At 35.6% G+C, this 21,636-nt stretch overlaps 1 protein-coding gene across 1 annotated transcript; it reads left to right on the top strand.

Annotated features, from left to right (window-relative positions):
• Positions 1–6: 6 nt before the first annotated feature.
• Positions 7–6,713, top strand: LOC108368837 (uncharacterized). Its single transcript, XM_017623770.1, has 2 exons — positions 7–118; positions 6,067–6,713. Exons 1-2 carry the CDS (start codon positions 10–12, stop codon positions 6,321–6,323), a joined length of 366 nt encoding a protein of 121 aa, XP_017479259.1. The 5' UTR covers positions 7–9; the 3' UTR covers positions 6,324–6,713.
• The last annotated feature ends 14,923 nt before the right edge of the window (positions 6,714–21,636 follow it).

Genomic DNA, 21,636 nt, shown 5'->3' with positions numbered 1-21,636 from the left:
AAAAAAAAAATGTGCTCACTTAAAGTGTTTTTGATCTTTGTGGCTGCTGTAATTGCTGTCAGTTGCATAAGCAGCACCAGTGCAGCGATATTCACACAACCTGCTGCCATCCATCCTGGTGAGTAAAAACAAAGTAGTGATTTTGAAATATCAAATATGTGTGTTAAAGTAAAGAAAACTGTAAGTGAGTGCGTTAAAAAATAGAAGAAACAAATAAAATTAAAAATATTAAAACACTTTTTTCCGGTTAGGTGCTCACTTGCTGTGTGAATTTTCAATTTTTAATCAAGCAGAGATAGAGTTCAGAACATTATCGTATGTTTAAAGCCACAAAAGTCTATAGCTTAGCATTTGAAAATAAGTACAGATTTTTCTATATCCTTAATTTTACGTTTACATTTTTGAACATCATTTCTTTCAATTTTGTTGGGATTTAATTACCTTTCCTTAGTTGATTACAGTTCAATCGCATAAGTACAACAATTAGGTTCGCAGCTTAAGTCTTTGGTTTGTATAAAAGCGATTAATCTACGGTAGCCAAACTATTAAGAAAAGAATACTTAGAAAAATGAGAAATTGCAGAACTGGAAAATTAAAATAAAATTATCAAATAGAAAAAAAGATTATTACAAATCAATTATCCAAGTATATCAAACCTTGCAAATTTTCCATCAAATAAAAAACCTTTTTAACGCTGAACAAAAGCTTAAAAGAAGATTATAAATACAAAAATATTTACATTTTTTTACCGATAAATTATGGTATATGGAAAATCTATAAATTACAGAACACAAAATTTAAAAACCAAAAAATTTCTTATTTTAATTAAAAAGAAAAATTGTGTTGAAAAATAATCTTAAAAAAACTGACATTTACAATTTCTGATAGAAGCATATAAAAATGATATTTATTACTGAACAAAATTCTGAATCAAAAAAATTTTACCTTGATTTAAAAAATGTTATGTTGAAAAATAATCATAGGAAACTGACATTGCCAGCTTTTAATCGATCTAAAAATGTGTTTTCCTTTGAGAAAAATATTTAAAAAACGAAAACTTTTAAGAAAAAAAATGTTTCTTTTCATTTAAAAATGTGTGAAAAATAATCAAAAATATTACATTTACATTATTTCATCGATATAAATATGATTTTTTACGGACTAAAAACATGGAAAAAATTTGAAAAGAAATTATAAAAATTAAAAAAAATTTTGTATGGATTTAAATATACTCGTAAGTACGCGCATATGTATGTACGCTTGATTTTTTATTGGTTTTTGAGATTTCTGCTGTTTCTATATGTTTTTATTATTATTATTTTTTTTAATTTTAAAAGCCATCAACTTTTCCACGCCTTAAGCGGTTTTCCTTGACACACTTGAAAACTTTGAGCCAAGCAAAATTTGCTCACACAACATCACACTTGTGCAGCATCTTCGGCAATCAATACACTTTAAATTATTTCCAAAAAAAATNTTATTCAACGTGACGATGCGCACGAATTCTAGCGCATACTAATAGAAATGCAATCGAAAAAACCAACAAGCGACCTCATTTCAAATGGAACGGAACTGGGCAAACAAAAAGCTAACATTTTTCTGTCGCAATTTCAAAACCATATTAATTTAATTTATGCTCTGTTCGGTGATTCATTTCCAAATGTAGAAACATTTGTGCATACAATTTTTGGTAAAACCAAAAAAATTTGCATTTGACGTCAGTGAATACAAAAAAAAAAATAAAATATTTTAATTTTTTTGGTTGTTTACTATGGCGATTTCTCGTTTCTCCCTTACCTTATGTTTCGCTTGTACTGCTCGCATTATTTGCAGCTGTAGTAGTTGGTCACAGGGCTGACGTCAAAGACTCGCGCCAGCCAAGTGATCAACGATAAGCACGCAAGCAAGAATCGGTAAAACTGCAAAAAAAAACAGTGGACACATTATTTTAAAGCCAGCAGCGCACTTATTTTTCATAAAAAAACCAAAACAAAAAACATGCTATTTTAGTTGGCACTTATTTGCTGGAGAGCAAATGGTTTTTTTTAAATCGCAGTAGCAATATTGGTTCATTAACATATAGCAACAAATAGGTACCGCTGTTCATATCTCTATGTTGTGTTTTTTTCTTTCTTTCGATATTTTTAGTGTTGTTTTATTTTCTTAATTAATTAATTAATTTTTTGTTTTGTTTTTGTTAATCTACATCGGCTTTCGGCTTAGCGGCTAAACACAAACATTCCCCCCATGTAGCTGTGGTGAATAAAATACATACATATTTTTTGTGGCGACAGCGAGACGCCTGCAAGAGCTGAAGGTCGTCTGGCAAGTCTTGTGTTTTTGATAGTTTTTTTTTTTTTATGAATTCCGAAAATATTTCATTGCGTATTTTTATAGCGAGCAGAGGTTGCCCATAAATTTCTAGTTGTTTTTTTTTTTGGAACTTAATCCTCAATTTTGGTTAAAAAAACGTGTATTTTAAATTTAAAATTTTATGTCATTAATTAAACTTAGATTTACCTTTTTTAATATTTTCTGTTTTGTTAATAAATATACTTTTTAATTCTGTGGACTTAAATTTTACAATTTTTTTTAGTTCTTTATTTTGATCAAAATCAATTTTTTGTTTCTACTTTGAAATTTTTACATCCACATAACGTTTTTTATTTTTTTAATTATTTAATTAAAAAAAAAATACCCAAACCGGCAAACGTTTTTAGTGCCAGATAACCAAACGTTGTAAAATCTTCAAACTTTTTTGTGGTGTTTTTTTTTAATTTTTTGTTATTACATAATTTAAAAACCCATTTGTTCTATAGTAATTTTAAAATTGTAATATTGCTATAATTTTTTTGTTAAACTTTTTTCAATTTAACTTAAAAAAATTAAGCATTTTTTAATTTTAGCGTTAAGTATTCTTTAATATTAGGAGAAATATTCTGATCAATAAAAAAATGTTGTAAATTGTTTTATCTCTGATTTAAAAAAAACACACTTTTTGAAATTGTAAAAAAATTAATTCTTTTGTTGAAGGGAATTTTAAAAGTTTACTTAATTTTTTATTTACTTTTTAAGAAACACTTTTTAGAAGACTTTAAATTTTTAATTTTTTTTTAATTTTTATTTTAACAATTAAATTTTGAAAACATTTTTTCAAAATTTATTTCTTTATTTTCTTTAGAATGCTATTTTTAACTTTTTAACTTATATCAGGTTTTAATTATTTGTATTTAAGTATTCTTTTCAATAGAAATTTTTAAACTTGTTAAATTTTTTTTAATGTTTATCGAAATAGTTGAAAACTTTTACTTTTCATTTATCTGCATATTTTGAACCACATTCCTATTTTATTTCAAAAATTACAACTTTTTTCCAGAAGTAAAACTATTTATATTTTTTTGTTAATTGCAAAAAAATGCTCTTGTTGCTAATTCATCACATAAAAACATTTTTTATAGATTTTTGTTTATTCTTCTATATTTTTTTATTTTTTTAACAAATTTTTTAAATTTTTATTAATATATATATTTATATATATTATTTATATTTTTTTTTGAATTGTTTCTTAAATAAGTACACTTTGAAATTGCTCCATTAAATTTCAGTTTCTTCTTTCCTATTTAAAAAATGCAATTTAAACACTTTTTAATCTTTTTATTTAAAAAATTTAACTTTTTTATTACTTTTTCAACGTGGCTTCATTTTCAAGCCATGAAATTCATCGCATACTTTTTATGCTAATTGCGCTTTTTATGCTAAGTGCTCCAAAGAATTTCTTCCTTTATTTGCGTTCTGCCATTTTGGCAAGCATACGTTTCGTGCTTTGTACGCATGCGCAAATTATAAATTTTTTTAAAAATAGCACTGAACTCACACGCCGCTACGGCGTATGTTAACTCTTGGCAACAAGTCAGTCACGTTTTTAGTGTTCTTGGATTTTGTTTTTTGTAAAATTCAATTAACAGTGCTTTGTTTTTAGTAGTATTTTCGATTTAATGAGCGAAGTAGATTTTTTTCCATTTGTCATATTTGCTTGCTGAGTTTTGTTAGCAATTAGGTAAGCAATACGGTTGCTTTTAATGACTAATCAAAACATTTAGCTCATAAAGTAATTATAGTTGGGTTGGTTTTTTTTTGCTGGGACATTAAATTTATTTTTCGTTAGAGATTTTAGTTTTTCAAGGCACACTCTTTTGTCTTTTTAATAAATAAAAAAGTTTTGTGGTTTACATTATTTTTCTTATTATATGCTTATTTTTTCCGCATATAAACAGTTTTTTTTTAATTATAAATTTTTTTAAGTAGCTTTTTAATTTTATCCATTTCATTCAGTTTTTAATTGCTCTTTGTGATTCGTTATATTTTTTCTAATTCTGATTTTTCTACAAATGTTGCCAGTCACAGAAACATTTCCATAAAAGGTATTTCAACAAACATAACATCACTTTGGCTATAAATTTCGCACAATGCCCATAACAGTGAAGACATATTTTATACTAGACGATAGGATAATAAAATAAATTTATTCTATGGCATTAACTGACAATCTTAAGCCATTCAAGCCCCTTAAAAGCAAAGGCTGGTGTGTTTTTATGGAAAACAAGTTCGTAACTTAAGTCTTTTTTTAAAGCATGCAACAAGTTTAATGCTTCAAGATTCTCAAATAAAGAGAATTGTACGTCAAAAATGTTGCTGAGACCATTCTTAAAAGAGGAATAAAGATCTTATTATTGTAAAATTAATGAAGAATCTTAAATGGCAATTTTTTTAATGTTTTTTTCTTTAATTTTTTGTTATTTCATTTCTTTGTTCTGAATTTGAAGCGATAAAAATTTAAAACAAGTTTTGTTAGCCAGAAGTAATTTTCTGCCTTTTTAACGCTTTCAAAGTTAGTAGCCAGGTTTAAGCATACTAAAGTTCGTGCCTTAAGTCTTTTATTTAAGCAAAACAAAATCGTAAAATTTTAATGGAGCGATTATAATTAAGTTGAATAGTAGTTTTAATAGCAGTTTAACGCAATTTAAGTCATAAAATCGTATAGAATTATTTAAGAGAAGCTCATGTTACAGAAACTAAAAAATTTTAAAGAAAAGGCTATGGAAATTATAATCAAATTACTAAATATTAGCATAAACTCGATCAAATTCAGGAGTTTTCAACAGACGCTAAACCTTTTGCAGTTTAGAAAACATCTGTAAAACTATAAACATACAGCTATAGCATTTTTATTTCACAACAAAATTTTGTTGCCTAAAACAACACACGTGTGCTGCTGTTTAGCCATTAAAAAATGAACAATTAAAATTTCACACCAGCCAGTTCGCACCTTAAGTCTTTTGTCCGAACTATTCTAGGCATACTTGCAAGAGTTACAATATGTAGATACACAAACAATTTTTCGCATGCGTGCATTTAATTGTACAGAGCAGCAACCTACAGGTAGCAACTAGGCTGCTAAACTCTTTTGTTTTGCTACATACAACGCCCACGGATACAGTTCTATGTGTACATAGTATGCGGATATATGAAGTAAAAACAAAGTAACACCAAAGGAAGTACTTCCTGCTCAGATACTCAATAAACACATATGTATGTATATTTACATACATACATACATATATGTAATGTCAGAAGCACACATGCACACATAGTACTGGATATGCGCTGCGCCCAATGTCATATAGCTCAGCAGCAGCAGAGACGACATGCAAAATTCGCACGCAAATACATTACACTTTTTTTTTTGTTAAGTCTTTTCCGCTTTTTCCTTATTATAATTACTTCCTCGACGAGTGAGTGCCCGCTTTGCCGGCAACAAAAACAATAGCAGCAACAACAGAGACTGTTGAGAAACAGCAAAAGCCATTGAAGAACACAATAATAATAAATTACAAAGCAATCAATACTTACGCATATATACATTTACACACACACGCACACACATATTTACATATGTACACATACAATTTATGCATATTTATTGCATGAGTAATAAAACAATTTATTAACTTCCGCTTTCTTGCTCTCTCTCTCTCTCTTCTTTTCATGTTTCTTCCTACCCTTTAGCATATCGTGGCAAGTGCTTCGATAAGATCACCCGTCGTGCTATGCTACCCAACAAGGAGTACAAACCGAAGGGCATTTGTGCGGTTATGACATGCGACATCCTCGCACAAACAATCAACATTGAAACCTGCCCGTACGTGGAGATGCCCGGCTGTGAGGAGCTGCCTAGCGATCCCAAATGGTCGTTTCCCAAGTGTTGTCCGCAATTCAAGTGCACAGACTTCAAGACCGGCAAGGAGTTCATTGTGTCGGTGTAAAGGTCAGCAATGTCGCAGCAGCTGCAGCAACAAAATTAAAAACAAAAACAAAACAAAAATACTCAAGCGCCGCACAACGCATGCAAAGGAGATTGTATGGCAGGCAGGCAGGCAGGGAGGGAGTGTATGAGGCGTGTGGCGCAAAAAACGTGATTTTATGCTTTTACTTACCATTTACTACCTTAAACTATAATTAAAACTGAAAAGTACTATTTTTAAATGTGTGAAACGTGAAGCGTGTGTAGAGTGCATGATTGTCGTCATGAAAATTTATTTTGTTTTTTAATTGTTTTTCCTTTTAATTATTTTCATATTTTTGTCTTTGAAAGCTATTCTTTGTCCATTATAAACTTCATTAGCATGTAAGATTATTTATTGACAAAACAAAAAAAAAAATCGAAACAAATCAAATTGTAAATACACGCTTTTCGCCTAATTAATTTATTGTAAAACTATTACGTTTGTGAACATTTTTCTCTTTTTTGAATTGAAAATTAATTAATTACTTTTCTCCATTTCACTTATAATTTATTTCTACTGTATGCATGTATGTATGTAGTGCGTTTAGAATTTACGTGAAGTAAATTCGTCGGCTTGCGTTATTTGCTTGCTTTTTTAGTGATAATGCTAAATGATAATTAGCATAGTATTTATTTATTAAGTTTTGTAAAAAAGTTAAAATAAAAACGTGAAAATAATTTAAAAATAAATTATTGAAAATTAAAATGTTTCTTTTATTAAATATTTCGGAATAAACTTTTACTGCTATATAAGCATTTTTAATGGAGCCTCAAGCCCGTTTTTGTCTTTGGCAAATGGCGAAAACAACAAAGCTCGTTGGGAGATCCTTACTTATTAGACTGTTTTCCAGACTGCAGTGGGGGTAATTCGATGTACTAAGCAAGCACGTCATAGCTGGGTTGAGCTACGTTTTGCTCAATTAACAACAAGTGCCGCTAATTCTCTGTTATTTAGGCATTCATGCTGACCTTCCGAGACATGATTTTATTCTTCAACGACACTACCATTTGTATGTATGTTTTTCTGTAGTGGATATGATGAACCCTGCAAGGATGCATTCAAATTTTTCAGGAAGCCCACAAAAAATGCAACGCGAATTTTAGCAAAACTTCTGCAACAACATATTTAGAAGAAACCTCTGAGGCCAACAGGTTGCAAAAAGTTCTGTCGAAGCCTTCTTCAAGTATGAACTCTACCCAGAAGCTTAACGATGACTGGACATCGTCACTTAATGAAATGCTGAAGATCCTTATCAGCACTCACTTCCCGGTGCGAGGTATATTTTCTGCTTAAAGCGGGCAGGATCGCTCATATAAAACCGAAGTATTTCAGGCCACTAGACCTCTTTTGGTTTTTTCTAAAAACGTCAGAGAGTCTCATTGACGAATGTCTTCGGCGGAAGCAACATTTATTTTCCAAGGGAAAATCCATGGAGATCGCGCTTCGCGAAATCGTTTCGACGATTTAAAAATAATTGGCCAAAAAGGGCTACACGGTGTACGTTGTTGATTCCCACTTTAGGGTGGAGGTGCAGCGGATACTGAAAAAGAGAACTTTTGTATCAGAGCTAGGGGATGGCTCCATAACTAAACATGTGACCGGATGCACTTTCTAAGGGGACGTTCTATTCCCTCTACTCTGGAGTCTAACTGTTACCGCCATACTTCTAAATCTAAATCTAAATCATGGCCAAGAAATCGTAGCCACGTGGAAACATCTGCAGGTCCTGTGAGAGTTATTACAAAATGCACTCAGTCTTGTAAATATCTGGTGTAAAAAAATGCGGACCTAGCGTCAGCCCGACCAAGACCGAGAAGTATAAAATTGCTCTATTCAAACCTCCTACCTTAAACGGAGTAGAACTTACTTTCTCAATCGAGATCAAATAGCTTGGAATTATTCTAGAAAGGAAACTTAACTGGAGTGCTCCAGGAAGCAAATGCCGCATTGTAGGCTTGTAAGATGGCTATAGGAAAAAGAGGGAGAATAAAACCACATAAGTATGTATATTTAGTACACTGAATGCACATAGCTGCAATGAGACGCATCCGTTTCTACCGGTTCACCGTATGATGAACTGAGTTAAATTAGACTTTGCCCAGAGGCAAGGTGAAACGTGTACACAGGACATGTCTATCGCGGGAGCACTACCCACTACTCCCACAGACAAAAAGCTCGGGAAGTTAGATTTAATATAACCGGTGGACCACCGCAGCAAATTTCTAGCAGGATGTAGTGTTGTCAGGTTAAATATAATCCAGCCGTGAAGAGGTCTCACATTCGGACACGCAAAGGTCGTCGAAACATTATCGGATAATCTACAACAACTAGATTGTACTACTCCATTGTTCTCCATAAGAACCCCAGAGAAGAACGAATGGGAAAGTGCCGCAGTCCTATACCCAGGGCATCTAGCTTTACCACCTATTTATCCTTTGTATGCCTGTACAATTACAGCGCTTTCATTTTTAAATGCGTCAAGTCTGTTGCTTGTACGGCTTACAAACTCAATTTCGAGGCTCGATTGACCAGCATGGTTTTATATTTCCTATAACTACTTGAGTATTACAATTTATCGGCTTTTGTTGATTTCTCGTTTTTTGATGTATTTTGCTTATCTTCTATTTTAAAGTGGACTGTATTATATTTTTGTTTATTGTATATTTTATTTTATTACTCCGACAGATATGTATTCATGTTCAAAGATACTACATAGTTGTACAATTATCGAAAGGTAATTCCAAAAAATTACACAACGAAATTTATTCAATCAAACTAAATTTCTTCGAAGCCGCAAAACAGATAAAATGAATTGAAAATTATACTTTTGTAATTCAATACTCATCTAATCAAAGATAGTAATCAGATGAATAAAATAGGAATAAAAGCAACATCATTGGCATGATTTGCCAAAGTAAGCCATTTGCGGTTAAGTCATAGCTTAATCAAGTTATATGTAGGTACATATGTATGTATGTGTGTAGACGAATCAGGCAAATTTTTGATTGAGTCATTTTTATTAATAGTAATAGTCTAATTTTTTGAGATTTTTCTTTTACATTATTCCTTAAAACAAATTCCATACCAAGCGCTCTACTTTCTTAACTTTCAGCTGATGAAATACCTTTAAAATGCGTAATGCCTTGTTTTGTTCACCAAATTGGCGACGATTTTGTTATCTGCTTTAAATAATTCATTAGCTTCCGTTGAAAGCGGCAGTAAAAAAATTACGCAGTTAATTGAAATTAGTTCATAAATACATACTACATACATACATACATACATATGCGATCATGCCAAAATCAGTGAATTTGAGTAACAAAACGCTACGCATAAAAAATAGCTTAATTTGGGTTCACAGTGCATTTAAAAAATTGTTTACAAAAAAACATAATGCCTTGGATAAACTTTTGTTTCTATGTATATGTAATTATGTACATGCAATAACGACACAATTCAAAAATTCAAAAAATAAAAACCCTTACGGCTGTCAATTGGCGCATGACTCTAATCCATGTCTAACCTTTAGTACTTACTTTAGCAAGCCTTACTAGTTACTTTAGTAAAGGTTGCAAATGGACTAGACAAGGATTAGAGAGACAAGAGCCACTTAACAGTAGCAACGATTTTTATTTTATGAATTGTGTTTTTGAATTGAATTTTTCGCGTATATTATTTTTTTTTTTGGTTTTTGTCGCACGGTGTTTTAAGTAGTTTATATGCAAATTGCTTCATCAAAACAAAATTTTTTGGGTAAAATAACATGCTACAAAAATAGACAAAAGTCATTTGACGCAGAAATTGAGAAATGGCTGAAGACTAAAAAATGATCAACATATTTAACTCCAATAAAAGTAACGAAGAAAAAAAAAACAAAAATTAAACAAATATTGCAAAATATTGTTGTTTGGTGCGTATTTTTTGTTTGCATATTTTTCACATTTCGCCTATTTTAAAATTCAAAACAAAAAATAAATACTTATAAGCGCGTAGACATCAATAAATGCATATATAAAAATATGTCAACAACAATAAAACTAAATCTGCATGTGTCAGCTATAGATATCTGTAAATGAGAATACCATTTTTAATATTTTTGTTTTAAGCACTAAATTAAATTATTTAAAATGAACAATCTCAAACCTGTTTGTAAAGTACGAATTATAGGCTCCCTAAAGTTTTAAATATTTCATGTAAAATGCAAATTAAAAAAAAAAAATTAAATGGAGTTATCATTTATTTACCTGGCATCAAAAAAATAAATCACCCTCCTTACCTTAAAATTTTGGGTTGATGCTTCGTGAATAATGATCATAGTCATAAGAATGATCATAGTCATAATAAAAAGCTTTGGTCTCGCGTTGTGGATAAACTCGTAATCAGACTAATTGCGCGTGAGTGAAATACCGTTGGATAGTTGGACCAAGTAAGTATATTTAGTTAATGGAAAATTCAAAGGCACCATTTCAGACGCTTAGCTTTTAGTTTCGTGTCAAACTGATATGTCAATAAATGTCTTAGTATAAGCCCTCCAATGGCCGTTCAAACTTCGAGAGATTTATATCATACGCTCTGCAAATAATACTGGACACCTGCAAACCTTGCGTTTTGGTCGCAACCTTCTGCAGCTTCCGTATCATGGACAGTTGAGTTCCCGTTTAATCGGCGGGAGAGAAATCGGCACTTTCTCTATCAGAATAGTTTCCGACAGACCGTGACGCCGGTATGCCCCGCAACCTAGGACAGATTAACGTCAATGCCAGCATGAAGCAAACCCAGAGCTGCCTTGCCCTTCGTCATACTTTTTGAGTCACTGCTGTGTTGTTGTTCTTGTAGCCGCACTACTAAGCCCCGACTAGTTCGGTTAGTCCACTAATCGTTTTCGTCTACTAACGGTAGGCTGAAGAAACGGACTCTTTCGACGTGTTCGGGTCAAATGGAGAGGGGTGTTAGTTGAGTGGGATTGAGCTGGCATCTGAAGAGGTGGTTGGTGTAGTGTGGGGAACCTCCACGTGCCGGACACTCATAAGGGATATTGGGGTCTAGTCTGGATAGGTAGCTGTGGATATGGCAACAATGTCCAGATCGTAACTGGGCCAGATATACGCGTGTCTTTCTTTACAAGTGGAAGTTCCTAGTTATCGATTGGTGGTGATTGGGCTCCGATCACGGCATTCATAGGTCGGGACCCGTGGTAGGCGGTGACCGACTCCTTACGAATGCCGTTGATACTCGTCGATACCTCGTTCGTCGGGTCCAGTGGCTGATCAATGTATGTCCAGGCCGCGTCCTTTTATACGAAAAGATATCCCCTGATATATCTGGGTAGGTCAGAACCGGCTGTGCGATAGCAGCGCCTTTACCGCAGCCTGACTTTCGATATAGAGATTCACCTGTTTATTTGCTATGTAGTTAGCCGCCACCTTTACGACCAATACTTCCGCCTGGAAAATGCTACAATAGTAGAGACTGCTGCTCCTAAGAAAGTGTAGTCTGTCAATGGTGCTTTATGTCGATCTGTTAATAATCCCGACCTCAACCAAAAATAACCTTGAAGCCGAAATTCAGGACCTCTCCAGTAGGAAGATAATCTCAAATCTTGGCAAGGAGTTTTTTGTTACTCTCCGCTTCTTGCAAGGGGAAAAATTATAACACTGTGTTGGGTACCAGCACACTAAAGAATTGAGTAGGAGCGGAACCCTTAAGTATATTTTTTTTCATACCCTTTTGATTCTCTTTCCATTAGGAATTCGACTACTAAGATCTTTCTCTTTTTTATTAGAAAAGTTAAGGTTAACTTGGATTTTCCGTATAAGGAACACAGGGTTTTGGTTATAATATAAATGATCTTTCTGTATCGCAGTGTCCCTACTTCTTATACATTTTATTGTTTATCTAAATAAAAAATTATTATATTTAGATAAAATTTAATAGTAATGGTAGTTAATAATAAAGTCAAATAAGAGCTGAATTTTGGTATATTTACGATTTTTTTGCATTGGTGAAGGCGAATACTGCCCGAAAATATGCAACTCGGAGCCCACTGGCGATAGCAGAGGAAGCGGGAGGCCTCCTCCGTTATCTTGAGTACAAGGGTAGCCTAGCGTTTTTCTCTTTATGCGTATGTCACCACACTTTATTATAGATGGTTACAATTTTCTTCTTTTTTTTGGTAAAAAAAAAACCTTCATTATTATTTAATAAAACATAATATATATATATTTAGATTTCCGCCTTAATCTGCAGAAGATTTTCATCTTCGTTGAATTAGTGAAATTTCCTGCTTGAAATTTTTGTAGAATATTTTGTCAGGAACTAGATTTTTCACTATTGGTTTAAAGCTTTAACCCATTGCAAAAAAGATTTGAACTTGGCATTTTTCTATTGTTATTTTTGTTATATATTTAGTTATATTTTTGTTTATACGCGGAGCGATTTATAATTGAGCATCAATTCCTTTGATAACTAACTAACCCTTTGTAAACAACATCGTCTAACGAGTCGCCTGAGGGAGTCTGCATAGTTTATGCCAAAAAACAAAACTAGAAGAATTTTGTTTTGACCAAAGCCACGTAATCTGACCTTTCACTTCACAGAAAACCCATGATTTTGGAATTTATGTACATACGTTTAAGCTAACATGCAAAGCATTAAAGTGACAGTTAAAAATAATCAGCTAAAGACTAGAACAGTAAAAATTTGTGGCAATTAACATAAGCCTCACAGATACTGATTTATTACTGTTCGCTTGCGAGACAAGACTTATAATTTATAAAAACGAGATAAACATAAATAAATAATAAAAAAGGAACTGGATTGTTAGGAAAAAAAATGGTTCGCACTACAAAAATGTTGACTGAGAAAAAGTTACGCAAAAGTGCCAACAATACTGAAGACTTAAGCAACGAACTTGAATTGGACAAAATGGCAAAGCGGTGGCAAAACAAAAAGTAACAACAAAAGCGTAATTTGGTATTTATTAAAAAGGATATGCAATACATAAATAAAGCGATTTTAGATTGGTGTGAATACTCAAGCAGTCAAATTGGCTTGCGGCCAATGACAAAAAAGGAGAGAGAGAGATATATATAAATTGTGTGCTAAAATAAATTTATAGACAGCATTGGCCAAAAAGGAGATGTACAACGAATGTGTTTTGTTATTTATTACGCCGACTTAGTTAGGTGTGAGGATTGCGATAAGCAACGCCTTAAATTTGGTGGCATAGATTGATGAAATGGTTATTCCCATGACTTTCTAAATGCACGCTTGCTGTCAACTAATTAAAGCTAAGCATTTTTTAAGGTGTGGCACATCATTAACATTTCAGCAAAGTCATAATCAATGTGATATGATTGGCAAAAATCAAAACAAATATATGTATGTATGTATTTAGCAATTGCATGATTGGAAAAAATATATAGTAAAACACACAAAAAACGGGCGAAAAAGAGCTAAAAGCATAAACAAAACGCAAAAATTCAAATATTTGCAGCGGAGAAAAAATTCCATGACCAACAAAAAACCAGGCAGGTTAGACAAGTTCAAAAAGGGGTTAAAACAAGAAACATTGCAAAAACCCGCGCCACTTCGGAGCCGTTGGCAAGAAAAAAAAGGTCAATGTGATAGCGTGTTGATAGTCAAAGTACGCAAAGTATCAAAGCAATAAAACAAACATAACTGAACGCAACCAAATGAACCGGCGCCGCTAATGCAAATTTTGTTAACATTTTTGGGAATTCCCACTTCAATGCTAAGTTGGATGCTTTGATCGATAACGCTAACAACAACAGCAACCATCAGCTATAAACTTAGCATATAGCTAGACTAACACTATAAAAAATATCCATATCGGCGCTTAGCGACTACCTGCAGACACGCTTGATATGTCCAAATTTGGCCACATTCATCTCAGTTTGCTGCCGCTTTTGTCGATTGCTTTCTTTTGTTATTTTTGCTTTTACTATATTGCGTCTGAATTTGATTTTACTAGCTTTCGCAGTGGCGGTAATTACCCACTCGTCTGCTCCCTTTAACTGCCTTGCCTAAAATGGCGCGTCAAGCGCCAAACAACTGTCAAAAATCCTCATGCCCGTACAATTTGTATGGAGTATCCCACAGTAACGCGGCGCTAGCGCCGAGCAAATGGAATTTTCATTTTTGACAAGGTGTTACATGTTAAAGTTGGATGCCGGAGACGGAAAGAAACAGAAAGGACAAAAAGTGAAAGAGGAAATGAGAATAAAAACGAGAGGAAATGAGGAAACGTCTAAAATTACGCCGCGCTGACACTCGTTGACAATGGCAAACGCAACGCTTAGCGCTCCAATTTAGGGACGCCAGTAAAACTCATGCAAATTTTTGATATTGTTTACATTTTTGGTAGCGCTTGTTTTGGGTTTTTACTATTATTATTATTTCTGTTTTTTTTTTGCCTTCACCCGGACTACTGCCAATTTTGGTATTTTGTTTATCGGAATGCTTAATAGCTATTGCAGAACTGTCTAATTCTTGTAGCTTCTTGTTTTTTATGCAAAGTATTAATTTGCATTTACGTCATTTGGAGCTTAAAAATTTTTATTTCGAAAAAAAACCAGTTCGTGAAAGTAGTCGCCGTCTCAGTGACGCCAAAGTTCTCAAACGGCGACGATGCGCAGCAAACCAAAAAAAAAAACGTAAAAATAACAAAATTATAAAACTCAAATTTGCATGTCAGAGGTCTGCATGAGTCCACTGTAAACTATTAAAAGTTCCGTAGAAATGGCGGAACGCATACATATGCGCAGTACCTAAAAAGAAATTAAAATAAAAACTTGTTCTTACAGCAAAGTATAGCATCAAAGATACCCCTTTTTCCGTACATCTCTACCCAAACGCGAAACGTCCATTTTTCTAGAATTGTAAACCTGATATTTTTTTAGACATTGAATAACTCTGATTTAGTTAGACCTAAGCCCGTTTGAGAAACAACAGGCGATTCCCAAACAAATATAATTGAAAGCGTGGCGATGGTTAATCATTTCTTATGCCAGGCGCCCTCACATCGCAACCAGCCTTACTCTCACGAGGGAGCACTGAAGTCGCGGACCGAAAACTGCCAATCTATTTAAAAAAAAAGACATATGAAAATTGAAATAAAAATATTTTGTAGTCACCAAGTCTGAGAAAGATCTAGAGCAAAGGCTTAACGCCCCACTCAGGAGCAACTCACAAGTACTGCATCTGCGCCTGTCGATCCGCGAGCTGATCCAGCCTCGGAGGGCAATACTCAGGACCACATCACACAGTCTTCGGGGAATACTGGTAACGGAGGCACAGCAGGAATCCGCATGGAGACGGAATACTTCACCGACACCCAGAAGCGCCGAATACAAGCTTTGATTATCGATGGTATGGAAATCAGAAAAGCTAAGGAGATGGTGCGGATGGTGGTCACCGTAACACTAAATGCATCCAGTAATCGGGTTAAAGGATTTGGGTACCAAGACCTTGCGGCATCATGAGCAACGAAGTGAGAGGTATTCTCCCTGGGAAAGGGGACTAAACGGTCTGTCATGGCGTTTCGTTAGGCGAAATTTCTATATCTGGAAGAGGAAGGAAGCGCAACATTGCTGGGTAAGATAGACTACATTCCGGAAATATTAGCAAGGAAAACTAAAGCACTCCGCATAACATAGCACGGCATAAGAATTTCCCAGAAGTCACTGCAGGGTAATGAAGCACTTGTCAAACTTGTGAGTGGTTCACTCCGACCAGTGCTGGTTGCATAATGTGGAACACGAAACAGCAAAGCACATTATGTACCCTGAGTAGGCCAAGACTTCGCTCCTTATAATCAGTGTACCTATAAGCCCGTAACCTAAATGGCATTCAACCAAGGGGAATAGCCAAGTTTCCTAAAAATACGTGGATAAAAGACCTGCAATAAAATTGAGTTTGGTTTCAGCAGATCAATCTTGGTCGCGGTAGTTAGGGACCTGGCTTTTGATTTTTTTTTATATTTTGGGATTTTTTTTTTTTTAGAGAATCTTGATTATTACGGAGACGGCTAATACCAATCCCTGCCATTTTATTAGTGTGTGTTTTAAGGTACTATGTACTTTAATGTTAGCCTTACCAAAGTTGTGCAGCCAAGACAGTAGATGGTAAGGGGATTCTACCTCATCAGAAACTTGTCACGACCCCCCTTCCGATCCGAATTGGGCCATAAGGAACTTATCCATTACTTGGTTTCAAAAAGTGAACCCCAGTTGGTCAGTAGCGCTCTTACCCGCTGCCTGCCTGGTGATCATTTCAAGGGCACGGAAGATATTTATAAAATATTCCGATTTAATTTAGAGGGTGGTCCGGCACTTCTTGAGCGCGTCAGCTGTGAGCTAAGAGTACGTCTACTGCTTCTTTAATGCCAGCAACTTTAGCTTGAAGCACACTAAAAAGTCTGGAAGCCAAAGTTTGATATTGATGGATAGCTCGCAGCAGAAGATCTCCGCCGAACCTCCCAACAAGCTTCGAGCCATCCGTGAAAAAGTTATTGCTCTCACCAATATACCAATATTAGTTTTATGTTTGCTTTAAAATCTCTTTCATTTAACTATATCACTTCCAGTGTTCACTTAGAATGGGGATTTTAATTGCAGAACTATTTAGTTTTTATTTTCATTTCTTATTCGAAGCTTGCTTTTGACAAAGTATCTAGTAACTAATTTAGTTAATGCTTCACGCCCATACTTGTCTTTGCTACTCACGCTCTTAGTTAGAATACTTATCAGCCATCTGATGCAGATCTCTATTTCGTACCAAAAGAAGTATTACATAGTTATACATAAGTATATGTAGAAGAAACAGTAGAATACAATAGCGCGCACTCAAATAGCGGATAGATAACAAAAAATAGTTAGAACTTAATACAAGGTCTACAAAAGAAAATAGATGCTTCAGCCAGGCTAGTTAGTTTGCAGCGGCTATTGCCCTTTTTCGTGCGGCGTTTAAGGCCGCTGGCAATATTGGGGCAAACCCATCGCATTTTGCACAATTAACGGGCAAACCATTTCCAAACAGCGCAGCACAAACAGCGGTTCCCTAAACAGCGGGTGCGAGTAAAAAAATTTACAAGCTTGGAGAAAAATATTGTTTGCAGTACTTTTAGACTTTATAAATACACACATACATATGTGTGCTTTCTAAGAGTATTTGGAATAATTTTTTTTATCTTTTTTATTCTCGCTTGCATTCGTATTTTTGATGGGAAATTTTTGGCAAAACTTGTTATTTAACGCTGCGCCACTGGTATGCAATGCTCTATATTAAGCAGCTCGAGTTCTAAGACCGAGTTATCGCTTATATTTTTGTTCTGCTTTCATTTTTTAGCGATTCAATTAATTATTACTAAAGTAGGCATTTTTTAATTAAATATTCGCGACGCCATTTCTTCGACCTTGACCATAAGTAACTTAGTTGTAGCTTCACATAGCACAAACATAAATTAATTACTGATTAAAATATTTTTAGTGCTACTTTCGAAAAAAATTTCGAAATTTACGTTGCTAAATCAGAGTTCACTTCTATTTTTCTTTTCACATAGCACAAATATAAATTAATTACTGATTAAAATATTTTTAGTGCAAATGTCAGTTACGCGGTTTTGCAGAATCGATACGCGGTTTAGTACTTTAAACGCCGATATGTACATAAGTGTGTGTAGTTTAGTATTGCTATTTTTTAACTTCCATTTTTATGCCGAAATTAAAATTAATTATATTGTCACCACCGATTAAGTTTGTTTACCTAAATAAATGAGATTTGGGAACTGAATTAATTGTTTTATACAACCTGTTTGTGAATTTTGTGGGTAAATTTGTGATGTATTAAGGTAAGATTTGGCATAAGCTAATGGAGAAGAAAGCGTTATTCACCTGTTTATTAGTGTATACACATGTATATACATACATATGTATCAAACATTTATTAAAATTATTTATTTTGTTAGACTGTATCAAATCATTGAGCCTAATTAAATTTTTAAGAAATATGACCCAACAAGCATTTCAGTAAATGTTTTTAAAAATACACTAAAGTAATTTTGCCATAATAAGCGTTAAATAACCGTTTTTAATATTAAGTTTATTAAAGTTAACCCTTTATAAAAGCGAATGTTAACCAATCACTTAATCTTAAAAATTACATGCAAATGCCAACGACTTGAAGCTGTAAATATAATATTTTTTCAATTGTGAGTGACATGTTTACGTTCTTTATTTATTTATTTATTTATAAACATTCGCTCTCAACACTTATTAAAGATTTATTTGAAAAAAAAAAAACAAATTTAAATAAACTTAACATTAAAAACGACGCTTCTCTCAGTAGGCTCGGCTTACTGTTACTATCTGCTGCTTCTCTCGGTGAGTTAAGCTCTTCGGAACAAATTGAAGAAGCCGTAGATTGCATCACCAATGCCTGTAATATGGCCTTCTCTGCGTCCTGTCCAATTGTACTTCCGTGAGGAAAAAGGAAGCCACACTGCTGGACTAAGGAAATTGCCTCTTTAAGGAAGGAAAGCAGGAAACTCTTCAACGCTGCAAAGCGTAATGGTTCTTGGCCTGCTTACAAAGCAGCCTTAAAGAAATTTAAGAATGCCACCAGGAAAGGATTATTGTGATAGCATAGAGGGACAATCGGAGGGTAATCGCTTGTGAAAAGTGCTTGCCAAAAATCCGACGAACCCAATGTTTATTCAGAAGGCGAATGGCGACTGAACATCATCCCAATAGGAGATGGTTGAGGTTCTAATGAGCGCCTACTTTCCAGGGTGTACTGAGGAGCCTGGCGTCGCTCGCACAATTTCTGGACCCTCCTTAGAATGCATAGATTTTATTGATGTAGAAAGGGTAGATTGGGCCATAAGGTCCTTCCAGCCCTACAAATCTCCAGGCATGGACGGCATCTTCCCTGCCGAACTTCGGGCAACGTCTGACATTCTATGTCCGATGCTTGTTTCAATCTATAAGGCTTGTCTCAGACTTAGCTTCATACCCAAGGGATGGACACTGGCGAAGGTTGTCTTCATTCCCAAGGGCGGCAGACCATCCCACGTGAAGCCAAGCGACTTTCGACCGATTAGCCTTACATCTTTCTTCCTGAAGGTTCTGGAAAGACTACTGGACGTGAAGATCCGACAAGAAATTGATTTAAGTAAATTATCTAGCTGTCAGCATGCCTATTGGAAAGGCAGGTCTGTAGACACAGCTTTGCATGGTATTGTCAGCACCATTGAAAAGGCATTAGCGCTTAAGGAATATGCATTAGGCGTATTCCTTGACATCGAGGGTGCCTTCAATAATGTTCTCCCAGAAGCTGTTCTCCGCGCCCTAACTAACCTCGGTCTGGAGTACCCTCTGGTAGAATTTGTTCATCGCCTTCTAGGCTGCAGAACTATATACTCGGAGATGGGAGAGGTATCGGTAACAAGGTATGCAAACCGCGGCACCCCGCAAGGCGGTGTCCTCTCCCCACTCCTGTGGAATCTAACGGTGAATACTCTGCTGTCGCAGCTACAGAGCACAGGCTGTCAGGTAGTTGCCTACGCTGATGATCTGGCCCTGACGGCGGTAGGTAAGCACCCCCAAGTTCTATGTGATCTGGTCCAAGGCGCCTTACGCGTTGTGGAAACCTGGTCCAAGGAATCTGGCCTTGGTGTCAATCCAGGGAAAACAGTCATGGTTCTTTTCACAAAGAAAATTAAAACCGTCCAGGTGCAACTTCCTTCCCTGAGCGGTGTTACCCTGGCCCTCTCGGAGGAAGTTAGGTACCTGGGCGTTGTATTGGACAGAAAGCTAACTTGGCGGCGCAATGTTGAAGAGCGTTGCAAGAAGGCTATAACTGCCCTGTATGCCTGTAAATCAGCAATAGGAAAAAAGTGGGGCTTAAAGCCGCACATCGTGAACTGGATGTACACAGCAGTGGTGCGTCCCATTCTATTCTATGGCATCACGGTCTGGTGGCCATCCGTGGACAAACTTACAATCAAAAGCAGATTAACAAAGGTTCAAAGGGTGGCGTGCATTATGATCACGGGGGCGTTGCCCTCAACGCCGACTAAAGCCCTAGAGACTTTGCTCCATTTTCTACCTGTGGACCTATATGGCAAACTGCAGGCAAGTTGTAATGCTGTTAGATTAAACGCGCTGATCAAGTGGAGTGATACAAGATTTGGACACTCTAGAATTTTGGAAGATCTTCCAGGAAACTTCAGGCGCCTTGACTACACAGTCCCGCCTACTGGACTAAAGAATGACTTCCAAACAAGGATCCCCTCAAGAGGTGAGTGGGAGGAGGATTCAATCCTGATCTCTTATTCTGATTCAGCAGCCATCTACACCGATGGCTCCAAGCTAGATCTGAAGGTAGGAAGTGGGATATATTCGCAGGAACTCTCACTTAGCCTCAGTTTCCGTCTGCCAGATTACTGTAGCGTGTTTCAGGCTGAACTAACAGCAATCTACGAAGCTGCTAGATGGCTGATCGATTCTCCTACTAATCTGCATGCAGTAACTATTTTTTCTGATAGCCAGGCAGCTATCAAAGCACTTAATTGTGACAAATCCTCATCGAAGATTGTCATGGAATGTAGACGTATTCTAAACGAGCTGGCAAGGAGTCACTTTACTCCCAGGTCATAGGGACATACCGGGCAACTGTGTTGCGGACGAGCTGGCTCGGAAAGGAACCCTACTGCCTGCGATCAGTACCGCTCGTAATGCGGGTATCTCGCTATCATCCTGTAAACTTTGGCTGCAGAATAACTTTATCGAACGGGTAAATGTAAGATGGTCCGCAGAGCCCACGTGCAGGATAGCGAGACACATCTGGCCTAGGTAAGATAAGCGTAGCTCTCGCCCTCTCTTTCGTTTGGAGCGACCAATGCTCCGCCATGTTATCGGAATTCTCACCGGGCACTGCCTGATGGGAACCCACGCTGCCAGGATGGGTTTGCAGCCAAACGACTACTGTCGTAGCTGCCGCGATGAGGAGATCGAGAGCGTGGAGCACTAGCTGTGCCACTGTCCCGCCTTGGCAAGAGCCCGTCGACGCTCGCTCCTTCGCTATTCTTTCGAGTGTCTGGCTGAACTGGACTCGGCCAGTATCTACGATTTTGTGCGCTTTATCAGAGCTACAAATTGGTTCAATTTCTGAGGTAGGAGGAGGGACGTATGAGTCTCAAATATAGTATCACAATGGGCCCATGGAGGCCTAAGTGTGCCCTTTCCTGCACGGATGAGGGCAGCCAGGATAA

The sequence above is a fragment of the Rhagoletis zephyria genome, unplaced genomic scaffold (genome assembly GCF_001687245.7).
Source record: "Rhagoletis zephyria isolate East Lansing unplaced genomic scaffold, Rhagoletis_zephyria_1.1 Rzeph_scaffold_03350, whole genome shotgun sequence".
Taxonomy (NCBI): domain Eukaryota; kingdom Metazoa; phylum Arthropoda; class Insecta; order Diptera; family Tephritidae; genus Rhagoletis; species Rhagoletis zephyria.
This window is presented reverse-complemented; position numbering and strand designations above follow the sequence as displayed.

Coding starts and splice junctions, on each gene's coding strand:
- LOC108368837 (XM_017623770.1), top strand. CDS start 10: ATGTGCTCACTTAAAGTGTTTTTGATCTTTGTGGCTGCTGTAATTGCT. Junction 119..6,066: donor ACCTGCTGCCATCCATCCTG/GTGAGTAAAAAC, acceptor CCTACCCTTTAG/CATATCGTGGCAAGTGCTTC.